Source organism: Mesitornis unicolor, unplaced genomic scaffold, assembly GCF_000695765.1.
Source record: "Mesitornis unicolor isolate BGI_N332 unplaced genomic scaffold, ASM69576v1 scaffold23704, whole genome shotgun sequence".
Lineage (NCBI taxonomy): Eukaryota > Metazoa > Chordata > Aves > Mesitornithiformes > Mesitornithidae > Mesitornis > Mesitornis unicolor.
Window position 1 is genome coordinate 35,186 of NW_010181121.1, and position 15,517 is coordinate 50,702.

The 15,517-nt window shown below is 35.5% G+C and overlaps 1 protein-coding gene across 1 annotated transcript; it reads left to right on the forward strand.

The window, feature by feature from the left end:
* The first annotated feature begins 496 nt into the window (after positions 1-496).
* Positions 497-15,492, forward strand: ZBTB41 (zinc finger and BTB domain containing 41). The gene is made up of 10 exons (XM_010183331.1): positions 497-1,686; positions 3,640-3,847; positions 4,586-4,655; positions 6,931-7,078; positions 7,863-7,992; positions 10,553-10,648; positions 11,175-11,281; positions 12,704-12,809; positions 13,830-13,918; positions 14,696-15,492. Exons 1-10 carry the CDS (start codon positions 564-566, stop codon positions 15,337-15,339), a joined length of 2,721 nt encoding a protein of 906 aa, XP_010181633.1. The 5' UTR covers positions 497-563; the 3' UTR covers positions 15,340-15,492.
* The last annotated feature ends 25 nt before the right edge of the window (positions 15,493-15,517 follow it).

The window sequence follows — 15,517 nt, forward strand, 5'->3', positions numbered from 1 at the left end:
GGCGGCAGCCCGGTCGCGGACCTGACACTTGACGGTGACAGGGCCGCGTCCGGCGGCCCGGGCGGGTCATTGGGCTGGCCCGAGGGGACTGGCGCCCGGCGGGAAAAGCAGAAGGATTGGCGTGCTGTGTTGGGGTAAACGGAAAGGGAATGCGTCTCGGTGTAATAATAACAACAACAATAATGCACGCCCGTCCCGGGGTACTTCACAGGCTGTATGCGTCTAGGGGATGTGCAAAACCAGCCTCAGCTGCCTCTGGGTCTAATAATACGCAGTGTCGGCTCACTCGCTCTGAGTAGCGTTATGCCATGGCCTGGAATGGAGAGTGGTGAGATTTTAGTAATTTAATAAAAGCTTCGTGTATGCAGGGTAGAGAAAACTAAGAGTGAAATACAGAAAGCATTAACAAAAGAAGTGCAAAGAGTCATTTTTATCATAATTCCTTTGCAGATTATGAAATTAGTGTTACGTGTTTTCTCAAGGTCTAGAGCAGAACCAAGTCTTCACGAGAACTTTTTGCCAATCACCTATGACGCTCCTGATTTTAAAGTTGCACTTCTGCAATGAAGAAAAGGAGACGACTCGCTGCAAATCTAAATGAAAAAGTTCATCTTGGCCATGAGAAGGATACTTCAGAACAGATTCTTGTAGTAGATTGTTCACAAGAAGTTGTCTCAAAGTCTGCAGAAATAACTCCTGCAGATAAGCTTGAATCTTCCCAAGAGCTTTCACCATCATCAGAACAAAGAAAGCTCCTAAGCTCATTGCAGTATAACAAAAATCTACTTAAATACTTAAATGATGATAGACAGAAACATCCATCATTTTGTGATTTACTCATAATTGTGGAAGGAAAAGAATTTAGTGCTCACAAAGTTGTAGTGGCTGTTGGGAGTAGTTATTTTCATGCCTGTTTGAGCAAAAATCCAAGCACTGATGTTGTCACGTTAGATCATGTAACTCATTCTGTCTTTCAGCATTTGCTTGAGTTTCTCTACACCTCTGAGTTTTTTGTATATAAAAATGAAATTCCGTTAGTGCTGGAAGCAGCAAAATTTTTAGATATCATAGATGCAGTGAAGTTACTAAATAATGAAAATGTTTCTAACGTACAGACTGATGTAGTAACTGCTGCACCTACACCTGTAGAAACGCTCAATGAACTGACAGGTAAACTGTTAAATAGCCATCAGTGCACTTTCTGTGGTCGAAATTTCTGTTACAAGAAGTCCTTAGAAAATCATTTGGCTAAAGCTCACAGATCCCTTTCACTGGAAAGAAAGCATGGGTTAAAAATGGTTGAGAAGGCCGAGTTTTCCACTAGGCGTTCTATGAGAAGCCGCAAATGTCCAGCTAAATTTGATACCAGTGACAATGAAAGTGGTGATGCATCTGACAGCAATTTGGAAAAAGTCAGTTCTGACAAGGAAACATCTGACAGAAGTGAATTTGAAGACAGTGAAAGTGAGTGCAATGCTGATGAAGAGGGACAGGAAGAGGAAATGTCAGGTGAAGATTCAGAGTCTGAAGAACAAAGTGAAAAAGAAGAGAATGATATTGAAGAGGGTTCTGAGGCAGTTGATTCAGTGGGAAATATTCCTGAAGGCTTAGCTCCAGTCATCATTCAAAGCAGTAGCAAGAAACTACTGCAGTGTCCCAAGTGTGACAAAAAATTTGATCGAATAGGTAAGAGCAAGTTAGGTCGGTCTCTTTCCTTTTTACTGTATGGTGGTGCGCTTTGTATATGAAATAAACTGAGCTTTTTCCTCTGTTCTAGAGAGTGAAGATCGGAATTTCTGGATTGTCTCACTGATCCAGTATGCTGCTATTTTTTCTGAATGTATCAAGTTATGTGTGTGGTGCTGAACAGTTTCAATAAATGAACAGAGTGCATTATTTAAAAATTTTGCAAATGCTAAATGTATTTATCTTTCTCTGCTCTGGATTCTGGTTGTTAGCATAATATGTAAAAGCAGCATTGAAAAAGAAAGAAAATATAGCAAAATATTAAACAATAAATGGCGTGAAGTCTGAAACATTGTCGTTTCTGCCAAATTAATTTTAAGTAACAAAGCTGTCACTGCTGAAGTAAAACAGCACCATTGTCAAACAGCCTGAAATTCTTCTATTCTACATGATGTGTAGATGTTTAGAACCTGATCTGTAGTTAACACCAAGTAATACTTTGTCAGCTTAATCTGTTCTGTTAGGGTCGTTTATGTTACAGTCAAATCTAGGCATATAGTTGCTTGGGATATCAGAAGAGTCAGAATTCTGCCTTTTCTTTCCTGCATTAAAAGCATATTACTACTGTACTTCAGAATTTTAGTGTTCTTTCAGATGGATTAAATGTTGAATTATGGTCATGTAAAGTATTGACTTATTTTTAATTGTGAGAATTAGGAAAGAAACAGTTCCTCATAGCGTTAGGCACTTTTGGTGTTCTTATAATAGGCACATTTTGTCTTTAGTAATTCTGAAATTTTAGGAGTTTGTGAAAATAGAGTGGAGCTAGTGTGTGTGTCAATTCCTACTCACACACACTGTGCTTAGCTTGCTGAGGTGAAATGAATTTTCATAGGACCTATTTAACATGAAAAATATGACACCTAACTGTACTTGTAATGCCATGTCTTAAAATTAAAGCAACATAGGAAATTTTCTGCATTTGAGAGCTTTGTCATTAATATTGAAAGGCTACTGTGCAGAAATAAATGGCTTGTGAATATTTAGGCTTGTAATGGTACATTTTGGTTTTACATACATCATACCCTTTGCTCATTGCACTTTCCTGACTCAGAATTCTAGTTTTGAGCTCAAAAGATAAGTGAGAAGTAGCATTAAAACAAGTGATACATAAAGTATCTTTTCATAAGGTTGTAGTACTGAAGGCAATTGACTTGTATTTTAAATTTATGAGCTATAGTACATCCTTTTTTCTTTATCTAACTCCCAGAGGTATGATGCATATCCTACAGACAAAAGAAAAAAATCTAGTACAAAACAGAGATACTGCTGTTGCCTTAGGTAGGTAGGTCCTCAGTGTAGGACTGAATTCTGTCCTCAAAATAAGAACCTGGCAAACAGAAGAGAGAATACAAGTGGTGTTAAAGAAATGGGAGAGCAGTATTTTTGTTTATGGTAATACCTTGGGTTCCGACTATAGATCATTTGCAAGGGTCTGTATCATTCATTCAGTATTTTATTATTGGAAAGTACCTTAGAAATAACAGTTTGTTTCATGGCTGTTCCTTGTTCTGAAAAGGTACTTCACAATCAGTGTAATGAAAGAGTAGTAGCATAACTTTGAGTACCTGAGAACAGAGTACGCTGTAGGGTCGAACAAGAAGGACTCGTAACCCTCACTCAGATTTAACAGTAATACAGAGCCCTTTCATTTTTACTCTTTATCTTAAAAATAGTTAAGATGGAAGTGTGTGAAGGAAGCTTGGATCAAATACCTATGTGATCACAGTACAGTTTGCAGTGTTGTAAACCAGTAGAAACCTTTAGGTGTGTGTGGAAGGTACTTAAGTCTTGACTGCATTTGAGAGAGATATTATAGAACAAACCTCAAATGTGTGTATTGTAGGTGATACCTGTTACACTTTATGCTAACGGATTTTTGTTGTTGTATAGGCAAATATGAGAGCCATACACGTGTACACACGGGTGAGAAGCCTTTTGAGTGTGATATATGTCATCAGCGCTATTCAACAAAGTCCAACCTGACAGTGCACAGAAAGAAGCACTCTAGTGATACTGACTTTCATAAAAAGGAACACAAATGTCCCTACTGCAATAAACTGCACGCAAGCAAAAAGACTTTAGCGAAGCACGTGAAGAGGCAAGTATGAGCAAATTTGTCTTGCGTTTCTGAAGAATTGTTTTTTTCAGTTCAAAAGTGAAGATAAATGTATATATGCACACAGCATATTCTGCGTTTTTCTGTAACTGTTTTTTCAAATAAGTATCTTTTCAAAGCATGTGAGGATTAGCAGTATCAACTAACCTGCCATAAGGAATGCATAGGGGCTGACTAAATAGTAACAGCGGCTACTAAATAGTAACCTGCCATAGGTTTTTACTATAGATGGGTCAGATTAGCTAGCTCAGTCAGTCAGAATATAACTGTCTTAATAATTACCTATATTGCTTTTGATTTGGAGGAAGAATACAATACCTGCTTTGGCTTTACATGTTGATGCTATATTGTTGATAATAGATGGATAAATCATTTCCATGCAGAGTCTTTTAGGTGAATAATTAGTTTATGACAGGTCTAATTATAAGGTATTATTATTTACATACCACACTTTTTTTCTCTTTCATTGTAAATATCTTTAAGGCATTATAATCAAAACTGTCCTTTGTCTTGCCAGTTCTCATGAGGCTCTACAGGAGTCTAGTCAACACTGTGTGTCAGTTACTTGTGCTTATAGAATTCCTTAATTATCAGTTTTCTGTTCTGCTGGCTTGGTAATCAACTTTCATGACACATAAAGATTAGAAATGGATATTTAGTATTTTGGTGCTCTTCATCTTAGAAAGTTATAGCTACTTTCAGCCTCTGTCTTTCTCCTAGGTTTCATCCAGAGAATGTGCAAGCATTTCTTTCTATCAAGAAAACAAAGAGTGAAGGTTGGAAATGTGATGTAAGAATACTTCAGTACTTTTGGGTTTTGTTTTTTTTTTTCATGTATATACTGTGTTGTTTTGTGACTTGAATACTTAAGTGAAAATATGGTGTTTCTGTGACATCTCAGTAAGCTTTGTAAGTGATGGTATAAATTTCTTCTTTATGTTCTGTTTTAAAGACTGAACTTTATTCTGTATGTACAGCTTGTGACTAAGTAGATAATGTAAAATTGAATTCTGAAATAGTTGAAGGCAAAATTTTTAATGTGATTAGCTGTTATAGTGTTAAAATAAATCAATTTGCAGATTATTAGCCTTGAGTGCTATCAGTACTTTAAAAATGGAGTATTTGCTCTCCTATTAATTACGCACACCAAATACAGACCGTAAAGTATACTTTTTTGGAAGACTTTCTCAATAGCGAGGAAAATATATGTTAAATACGAAACACACTCATTTGGCTGCATGTGCATATCCACAGAGTTGTAAATTTGTAACGAATTTATCTCTAGTTGTAAAATCATAGAATCCTTTCCTTGATTTTCCCCAAGAGAAATATATGTGTGAAAGCACATCTGCTCTAAAAAAGAGTTTGTAGAACTTCCATTCTGTGTCTGCTGCCAAATAATATTTTGAGGTTTCAAATGTGGGGTTTTGTTGGACTTTTTGTTGAAGATATCAACTGTAGGAATTTGTAGTGTTCATTTATCTGCTGGCGATGGTACCATGCTTGGAGATACTACATGGTTGACCAAAGGGTGTTATCTTCCAGATGGAGTTACGCTGTGTGAAGGTGTTAACAGATTCTGTTTGTTACTGGATCAGAAACATTTTAATAGTGACAATCAATTGCGCAACATTGTTGATGTTTATTTGCTGGAAAGTACTCTTACTAGATGAATGATTTGGTTAATTCCACTTTGTGGTTTGTTTTTTTGGTTTTTTTTTTCTTTTTGCTTGAAAATTTTAAGTTTATGTTAAGTAGAAATTTTTAGAAAGTGATCTGCTGCTCTAGTACTGCTCACGTGCATGGAAAATGGACTTGAAAGCAAGGGTAGGATTTTGGAGAATGAGCAGAACCCTTTGGAGCTATGACTTTGTTTTCTGATTGTTTAATATGTTCTGAGGGCTGGAGTGCCGCAGATGTAAGCTGATTTCCAAGTTGTTGGTTTATGCTGTAGTCCATGTGTGAACACCAGGATTTGGTGACCTTACTTTAATCCTTGAGAAATATGAGCAAATTCACAGGAAGAGTAGAGTATTAATAGTAAAGAAAAAAATTGAGTTTATTATACGTTTTACAGGTATGGAATTTTCTTACACTTATATTTTAACATTATTGAGTTTTTATATAACGGTGTTGCTTTTGATTTTCTGAGGCTAGAAGAATGTTACTCAGCTGTGCTCTGAGAAACTGCACTATTTAATGTATAGGACTTAGGTAGTACTAAATTCAGCTATTTTAAGCAATAGTGACAGTTTCACTGTGAAATCAGTGAGCCCAATGTTGATTTATGTCCTATGTTTAGCATAGGACCCTGATATTAAATTTAGTTCAAATGCCTAAATTTGAGCTGTGGCTTCCCTTCTGTTGTTGAACTGCATGCTTACTTTAATAACTACTAAAAGATCTTGTACATTTGGGTTTTGACTAATGTGAGAACAGAACTAAAAAGCTCATATGATTTTAACATTGTGAAAGTTCTGTATCTCTAAAATGTATTTTGAGTTATATTTCTTTGTTGGTATTAGCATTTTCTCTTTAATACATGCTGTCAGAGAATTTCTTGGAGGAAATAAAGGAACAGGCATGACTCTAGTTCTACAGTAGCTTATACTACAGCAGCATTTACCACAGTACAACTGAGTATGCAAGTTTCAGCATCCAAAACCAAGCCAAAGCTATTCGGTTTTTTTTTCCGTTGGTTTATTTTCTGCTGTTACTATATTGAAACACACTAGGAAAAAAGTCTGGTAAGGACTGGAGACAGTAGAAAGAAGAGGGGTGGAACATGTAGCTGTATGCACAAGTTGCCAGTAGTTTGATATAGGCTGCCATGGATTGGCATCCTAATTTTTGTAGTGCAATCCGCTAGGGTTTATGTAGTACACAGATTTTTTGATGTTGACTGCAAGGCTTTACAAGTTGGGATAGATTATGCTTTTGAATAATATGTGTTTAATCTTACATTGCTGCAGAGAGCAAATGAACTAAAGTGTTAGAGTTTATGAATAGAAAAAAAAATCTGGTTGTAATTGATGTACTGTTGACAAAGTGCATTATCATTTTAGATTTGTAAGAAATCTTTCACTCGAAGACCTCATTTAGAAGAGCATATGATCCTTCACTCTCAAGATAAACCCTTTAAGTGTACCTACTGTGAAGAGCACTTTAAATCCCGATTTGCAAGACTGAAACATCAAGAAAAATTCCATCTCGGTATAGAAACCTCCTTCTGACATGTAAACAATAGATTTAAAGTAAAACCTTCCTCCACCATTGTATGTGCTGATCAGTCTGGTTTCCACCCCACCTCCTTTTCTGGTTCTTTCTTTTCCAGTTTTGTGGGGAAGTTGGGTATTTTGTAATTGTGGTTGGTTGGCTTTTTACTTTTCTGATGAGCTGTCTTTTTGAGGCATTGTATTGTACCTAAATAAATGAAATTTGGTTTTTTTGGGTAAAAGAATTAAGGTTAGTTTTGTTTTAAAACTTCTTTGCCTGAAATTGGTTCCCAACTATGGAGTCACATTCTTCCTGAAGTTTTCCAAAGACATATTTCTTTCCTCCTGAAGTATTCCAAAGACTTTTTTTATTACTACTAATTATTTCTGCTGAGTAGGAACTAGATTGCTGATAGTAATGGGAATTTGTTTTTTCAAATAGTCTAAATGACTTTTGACTACTGATTCTAAATTTTTGCTTTACAATCATGAAACTCACCAAAATACCAGGTATTAAGAATAACTTCGCTGAAAGTGCACAAAGTCTAATTACAGTATGCTGACTATATCACAGAACGTTACAGAACATTAGGGATTGGAAGGCACCTCAAAAGATCATCTAGTCCAATCCCCCGTTATATATATTCCCAATATGAAACGTTAATTGTTTGTTAGACAAAACTTTTGCTTTGTAAATTGATCAGAGTTTTCACAAGTCACCAGTCTGTGCGTCTTGTTTGGTTTAACTGACAATAATACTGTGTGTGTCTGTCTTCTTGTAGGGCCTTTTCCATGTGATATTTGTGGCCGCCAATTTAATGATACAGGAAATCTGAAACGCCATATAGAATGTACTCATGGAGGAAAGCGAAAATGGACATGTTTCATCTGTGGAAAATCCGTTAGGGAAAGGTAAGGAGTCGAGTGACTTAGAACTTCAGAAGAGCAGAGAAGTAATGTGTGCTTTGTTGGATTCTGAATATGATTTAGTTTTGAGTTTTTAACATAAATGAGACCATTTCAGAGGGTTAAAGTATTAAAAGGTAGTGTCAGCGCTACAGGTACCTTGTGATTTTCTGATGATCTCTAAAATTAAGCATGTCAAGTGTAGGTATTTAGTTATGAGGTGGAACTATATTAAGAAAATCTTACCTCTAACTCACTTCACTTAAGACTCCTGTGTTGTGCAAGAACATCTTACGTTTTTGGGGGAAAGAATTTTGTGCTATAGGTGTTCTGGTAAATGTACTAATGAGGACAGAAAGATGAAAAATACTGGTGAGAATGACTAAGAAATTTGACTTCTACAAACACTGTTTCATGAAACATGGAATAATACTGTACAACCTTTGCTGCTGCTTCTCTAAATGGAGGAAAAAATTGTTACTTCAGTGCTTTGAAAAGTGGAAGCTCTAAAAGTTGGCTTATAAATTCTAGTATATAGAAAAGGAGTATATAAAAGCTGTAGAAATAAGATTCTTCCCCTGACCCCCATTTCTGTCCTACGAATATGAAGGAAACAAATGTGAATTTTAAACAGTTGTTAAAATTGTTGGCTTCAAGCAGTGCAAGACACCTGCACTTATGAAGGAGACCTTTTTAAGTTTTCCAAATGGTGATTTATGTTTAGGCTCTGAAACAATAAGCTTAGTTGTTTTCTATTTGGAGAATATGGAAAGATTTGAGTTTGTGTATTGCAGTACGTTTTCTTGATTTTTTTTTTTTTTTCAAATGACTGGCAAAGACACCTGGAAGTATTGTAAGAGGAAGATCTGTCCCTAATGGGTTTTGTTGGTGGTGTGTATTTTCTAGTAATTTGGTCAATATGGTATGCATGTGTTAAAAGAAAGTGTACTAATGCAATGATGAAACAGTAAATAAACAAGCTATAAAGCACAGATAGTCCTTAAATTCTATAAAGTCCATTTTGAGTTGTGAGAATAATTTCAGTTTGAAAAAAGTCAATGTTTACACAGTTCAAGTTTCATTTACGTTATGTAAGGCAGCTGAATATTTAAATGTTGTTACTCTCATCAGAAGAGAGAATTTTCTTATGTAAAGTATAATATATTTGAAAAATAGAAGTGCTGCAACAAGATAAAAGAACTTTCTCTTGTTTAGTTCACACACTTAACAGCTGTGTATACAGTAAATTTTATTGTCTGATTCCTTTGCTCAAGAGGAATTTTCACCTGCATGCACTTTTTTTGTTTTGTTTTGTTTTTGGAAAAGAAATTCCAAATTCTACATTGGAAAGATGATAGTAAAAGTCGACTTACATATGTATACTTATGTATCTGTGTATAAATATATATTTATTTAAGTAAGCTCTGTGCTGAATTAAGTTAAATTAACATCTATAGTCTAGATTTTCTTGAAGTCTGACTTTAAAGCTCTGGCTTTATACATACAGTAACAAGAAAATTATTACCTAGAAAATGGTGTTAAAAATGATGTTGACTTTAATGTATGTTGCCCAAATATATGTTGGGACAATGCTTTTTTTTCTTTGCTTATGTTATTTCTAGACCTATCTGGTTCAGTAATGTTGTGGTTTTGGCTGGGCCGGCCACTAAATCCTGGACAGACGCTCTCTGTTAACCCCTCTCCCCTCCCCAGAAGGGAAGAGAAAAGAGAATAAGGGAGAGAGACTTTACGGGTTGGAAAATAAACTAACAGATTTAATGAAACAATAATACTAATACTACAGGATAATAATGTAAATAGGAAAAATAATGAAATATATACAAATATGTACAAATATATATACAGAACCAATATAAAATCCTCCCCCTACCCTCCCCCCAATGACAAATAAGTCACCAGAGGCTCTGCAGAGCCGGGCACTGGAAAAGTCCCAGACCAAACTCAGCAGCAGGTGGGAGCAGGATGCAGGACAAACAAATCAGGATCAGAGGCAGATGAACTGGCAGGATTCTGCTCAGGCCTCGGCCTCTGCAGGATCGAGACGGACAGAAGGGTCGAGATGGAAGGAACAGTGAAAAAGGGGAAAAGGAACCAAGACCCTCGTGATCTCTCAGTTTTTATACCAAGTATGACATATGTGGGATGGAATACCTAGTTGGTCCGTTTTCGGTCCACTTCCCCCCCCGTAGGCACAGACACAGCACCCATGATGAGACAACTGACCTTGAGCATATCTTCTAGCAGCGCTGTTTGGGAAAAACATGCTGCCAGTTTTCAGCAACTTAAAAGAGACTGAGCTGAAAAGTAAAATCACTAAATAGAAAATTAGTTCTATTTAGCTCAAACCAGGACAAGTAAATAGCAGATAAGTTGTCATATTGCCTTTGAATGTAAGTAATATGTGTGTGTATCTGAATAAATTGATGCAGTTATTTGAATATATTGTGATCTATCACAGTTAAAGAAATTGAGAAATTGATAGTCTGTTTTATGTTAAATGGCAGTGATACTGCTTAAAATTAAATTTTACTGCTTTGTTAAACAGAACAACTTTGAAAGAGCATCTGAGAATTCACAGTGGAGAGAAGCCTCATCTTTGCAGTATTTGTGGGCAGAGTTTTCGTCATGGAAGCTCTTACAGGTACAAGTTTTTATTAAATAAGCTGCTAAACTTGTGATATATCTATATATACATGCATTCCTGTTATCAACAAAATTCTTTGTAGTGTATGTGTTTTGGTTTATTCCAATTCTGAGAGCATAAATAAATGCTGTAAACATATTTAAATATTGAATATATATATTAGTAACCTGTAAAAAGTAATCTAATTTTTAATACAAGATATTACTGGTTTAAGCACAGACAGCATCCCATACAGATCCTTTATCAAAGTTGGTTTTCTGGCCAATCTAAAACTTCTGTTATGCAAAAAGAAACTAAGCAGAGGACTAAAATATCCTGCTAAATTAACATCAGATATGGCAGTTTAGCTCTGTTCTCTCTGGCTTTGTAAGAGCAGTTTAATCATATCTCAACTGAAAGTTATTTTATGATATTTGTGTGAAGCATTTAAGACTGTTTTCTGGTATTTTGCATTGAATTAGCAGTACAGATTATGTTAACAAAATTGCATTTTGTGGTTTTGTTTTTGACTATAAATATACAGACTTCATTTGAGAGTCCACCATGATGACAAGAGATATGAATGTGAAGAATGTGGGAAAACATTTATTCGGCATGACCATCTGACAAAGCATAAAAAAATACACTCAGGTATGCATTTTTGAAAATTGGCTTTTGAAATAAGATCAAATAAAAAATTAATTATGGATTTTTTTTTTCAGTATATGCAGTGTTGTAGGGCTGATAAAAGTTCCTCTCACAGTTTTTAAGGCCTAGGGTTAATCTTACATATTTTCAAGGTTTAAAAACCAAGTGTTTCCTCCATGGTAACATAGAAAGCTGAGGGACAGTCAAAAACATGTAACAGTTAATTGTTTTAAAAATAATAATAAAAAAGCAAAAGTGAAAAAGGAGGATTTTTTAATGAGTTCAGATTTCTTTTTTTAATAGCAATTGTGTGAAATATTATTACCATAACACAAAAGAAGCTGCAACTGTCTCTGTCAAAGTTTATACACTGATCACTTTAACATAAGAACACCTAATAGGTGTTTCTGCAGTCTCTGTTATGGGGAAGTGGGAAGGAAGGAAGGAAGGTGGTGGGAGTCAACACTGAGAAGAGCCATGGGGATGATCAGGAGGAAGAAAAAGACCAACAATCTTTCTGTTGCACCGAGAGCAGAAGGGTTATCACATGTATAGGAAGAGCAAAGATTCACTAGGGAGTTTTTCATTTTCAGAACAGGATCCAAAGGGCATGTGGCCTTCTAGGAGGCAAAATGCTTTATAGGCAGCATGAAAATATGAAAGTGATCAGAGTCTAAACTTTCTGAGCCTTTATTTTGAAGGGCAGCTTCTTTTCTTGGTGTTGAAATCATGTCTGCTATAAAATAAAGAAATCTTTGAAAACTCAAGTACAAAAAAAAAAATCCTCTTTTCTACTCTATTTGCTTTCCCCTCTCTAGAAAGTTACATTCTTTGACTGTCCACACTCCTCCTACTTACATGAGAAGAAATATTCTGCCACTTTGTGGAAGATCTCAAGATGACTAAAAAGAATCAAGATACTTTTAAACACCAGCGTAAAAGAAAAAGGTAACTATGTAAATCAGGATAATTAAAAAGATAAATACTGTGATGTAATTTTAAATTCTAAAAATTAGTAGCTGAAAATAACTGGTATGTTTAAATAAGCTTATATTTTAAAGCCCCTGAATTATTGAAGATAGCACATTTTGGTTCATAATGAAGAGAGTAGATTCCTAGTCATTCACTTGTACCTCTCACACAGTGGGTGTTTGGGGAAGTGCCCCTTAGCTCGTGAACATGAATTTCTTTGTAGAAATGAAAAACAATCAGTAACAAATATTAAAAATCCTTACTCTGATAGAACCAACCTACTTCCTGAATTTTGTTCTTTGGTAGCAGAGAGTCCTCCAAACAAGTAATGGAGGAGCTTGATTGGCTGGACTCTGTGAAAATGAGTGTCCTGTATGTCTTGCAATTACAGCTCTTAGACATTTAATCAGTTCAGAAGATTTAACCAGAACTTACTGAATTTTTCCCTTGTAGGTGAAAAAGCACATCAGTGTGAGGAATGTGGAAAATGTTTTGGCCGTAGAGATCACCTTACTGTTCATTATAAAAGTGTTCATCTAGGAGAAAAGGTTTGGCAGAAGTAAGTGTGATTTTCTTTTTATAACTGCATAAATACTTCTGTACTATAACTGATTTTTTTGGGACTTGTGTATTCGTGCAGAATTCCAGTAGTCTGTGTTTGCATGCCCATTACCTTAGTCTTGATAGAGATATCATTATTATGGTTTGAAATTAATGTCAGAAAATTGTCTTCACAATTTAAGCAAGATGTTTTCTTCATAGCATAATAAAGTAAATAAAATAAAAACATAAAAAAGTATTAAATTTTGTCAATTAGCTGTCTCACGGTTGTTCTAGGCTGATAGTTTCCTGCAATATTGTCATTGCATACAAGACTGAATTATTAGACGGAATTTAAGCACTGTGAGAACTATCCCATGCTTAGGTATTTTAGAAGCTGGTAGGAGATTAGTGTCTTTGAAAGTAGGTAAAAACATTGAAACCTGAGTTATATCTATAAATTGGAAATGCAATAGGTTTTTTAATTTCTTGAGCTCCAAAAATAAGCCTTTCATAAATTTTCAAATGAGCTGAGACCTAGTTGTTTTTCAAATGATGTGTTTTAACTGTGTGTACTCATCAGCATTGTGTAGAAGCCATCATAGATGTGTCTATCTTGAATGTATACTTTATTATTGGCTTATTCTCTTTGGTTTTTATTGGTAGCCAGTAGTCCAAACCATTCCTAGTACTTTATTTATGGGATAATTTTGCCAAAGGGAAAGTGTGTTATGGATGTTGGGCAAAAACTGTTGTTTAAGGATATTTTGGGGGTCAGAAAAGAAGTTAGTGGCTTTTGAGCTTTGAATACTAAATGCCAATCTCAGCAGAGAGTAAAATTGAACCTCAAATAGAATCTTAATTGACCTTACTGGTATGCAGATGCCAGGAAATGTGACCAAAAGTGAGGCGTTTTGGCAACTTTGACATTCAGCTGTTTTGCAGTTAAAGATTTCAGAAAGGGCTGTACACATAGCTTTATTGTTAGTCGGTTTTAAAAAGAAGTATCTAATATGAAATGTTTTTCCTTCTTTAAAAGATATAAAGCAACGTTTCACCAGTGTGAAGTCTGTAAGAAAGTTTTTAAAGGGAAATCGAGTTTGGAAATGCATTTTAGGACACATTCAGGTAAAAATAAAGTAAACCACAAAAAGTAAAAGTAAAGTAAAACCACAAAACATGTAGGAATGCATTTTTGTGCACCAACATTGATGGAATTATTTAATTCATTAAGGTTGTTGAGCATTTAAGGCAAGAGTAGCAGGAAGCAGCAAGACATTTTATTCTTTTTCATATGTTGGTCATTCCTGAATACTGCCTCCTGAATGTATCGGTTGAAATGTTGATCCTCAGCCCAGGTTTGTGGTATGCTCTCTCCACACTTTCCTTTAGATTACTGGTGTGTGTTCTGGGCAAATTTACCCAGACATTATAATCATTTTTGTGGTCTGGAGAATACTACATTTCAAGTGGTAATCTATACAAGGATTTGAAATCCCTTTGGAAGGGTTTATGGCCTTACTATGTTTGAGACTGTTTTTCCTGCCTGATGCTTAGGGAAATCATTATAGAAGTACAAATTTTGTTCATTTAATTCCAGTGTCATTACAGTTTAAAGACTGTTCTTTTTTTAGTTGGTTTACATTCTGATTGTCTATGTGTGTACCTGACAGAAATCCCAAGTAATGAAAGAATTGTGTATGTAAGGAGAAGAGTATGCTAATATAACTTCTAAACAAGCTTCTAATGGCTATCTGGATTCCAAAAGTGACACTAAACATACACTTTCTATTTTCAGTAAAATTTTTTATACTAAGTTTCTATGCCATAATCCATGTATGTATTTGCATATTTATGTGACATGGTGTTACTGAGAATAACTAATTTGTACTTCTGTCTTTACAGGCGAGAAGCCCTACAAATGTCAAATCTGTAATCAGTCTTTTAGAATTAAGAAGACCTTAACAAAACACATGGTTATTCATTCAGATGCTCGGCCTTTTAATTGCCAACACTGTAATGCAACATTTAAACGAAAAGACAAGCTGAAATATCATATTGATCATGTTCATGGATCAAAGGCCGCAGAAGAGGCTTTGACATGTTCTTCAGAGGAAAAGCTAGTCTCCTTACCGGTGCAGTACCCCTCTGATGACAAAGTTTACCAAACTGAGGCTAAACAGTATGTGGAACAGTCCAAAGCATATCAGTCGGAAGCCAAAACTTTGCTACAGAATGTATCTACAGAAGTTTGCGTGCCTGTGACTCTGGTACCGGTTCAGATGTCTGATCCACCAGCTGACCTAGTGCAGCATACCGCTCAGTCACATAGCATTCTTCCTCCACAACCTGAGCAGACAGATTACCAACGAGCAACAGATCTATCATTTCTAGAGAAATACACTCTTACTCCACAACCTGCAAATATTGTTCATCCTGTAAGGCCTGAGCAAATGCTGGATCCTAGAGACCAGTCATATCTTGGAACTTTACTGGGGCTAGATACAGCTCCTACTGTACAGAATATTTCAAACAATGAACACTCATGATCAGACCATAACATTCCACCTAATTTACGAAGCCATTAGCCAATGGGATAATTGCTGATATGGCAATTAAGATTTATATTTTATATTTTATTTGGACTCATGAGTCTTCTGCATAGTTTTGGAAAAACAGGTTTGTTTACATAATATTTGAACATATAGGCACATTTTGATGCATACT

What these genes read in the sequence shown, in the direction of transcription:
- ZBTB41 (XM_010183331.1), top strand. Translation starts at nt 564, where the DNA reads ATGAAGAAAAGGAGACGACTCGCTGCAAATCTAAATGAAAAAGTTCAT. An exon ending in GTGAAGGTTGGAAATGTGAT is followed by an intron (nt 4,656 to 6,930) that starts GTAAGAATACTT and finishes TTATCATTTTAG; the next exon opens with ATTTGTAAGAAATCTTTCAC. An exon ending in TCAAGAAAAATTCCATCTCG is followed by an intron (nt 7,079 to 7,862) that starts GTATAGAAACCT and finishes GTCTTCTTGTAG; the next exon opens with GGCCTTTTCCATGTGATATT.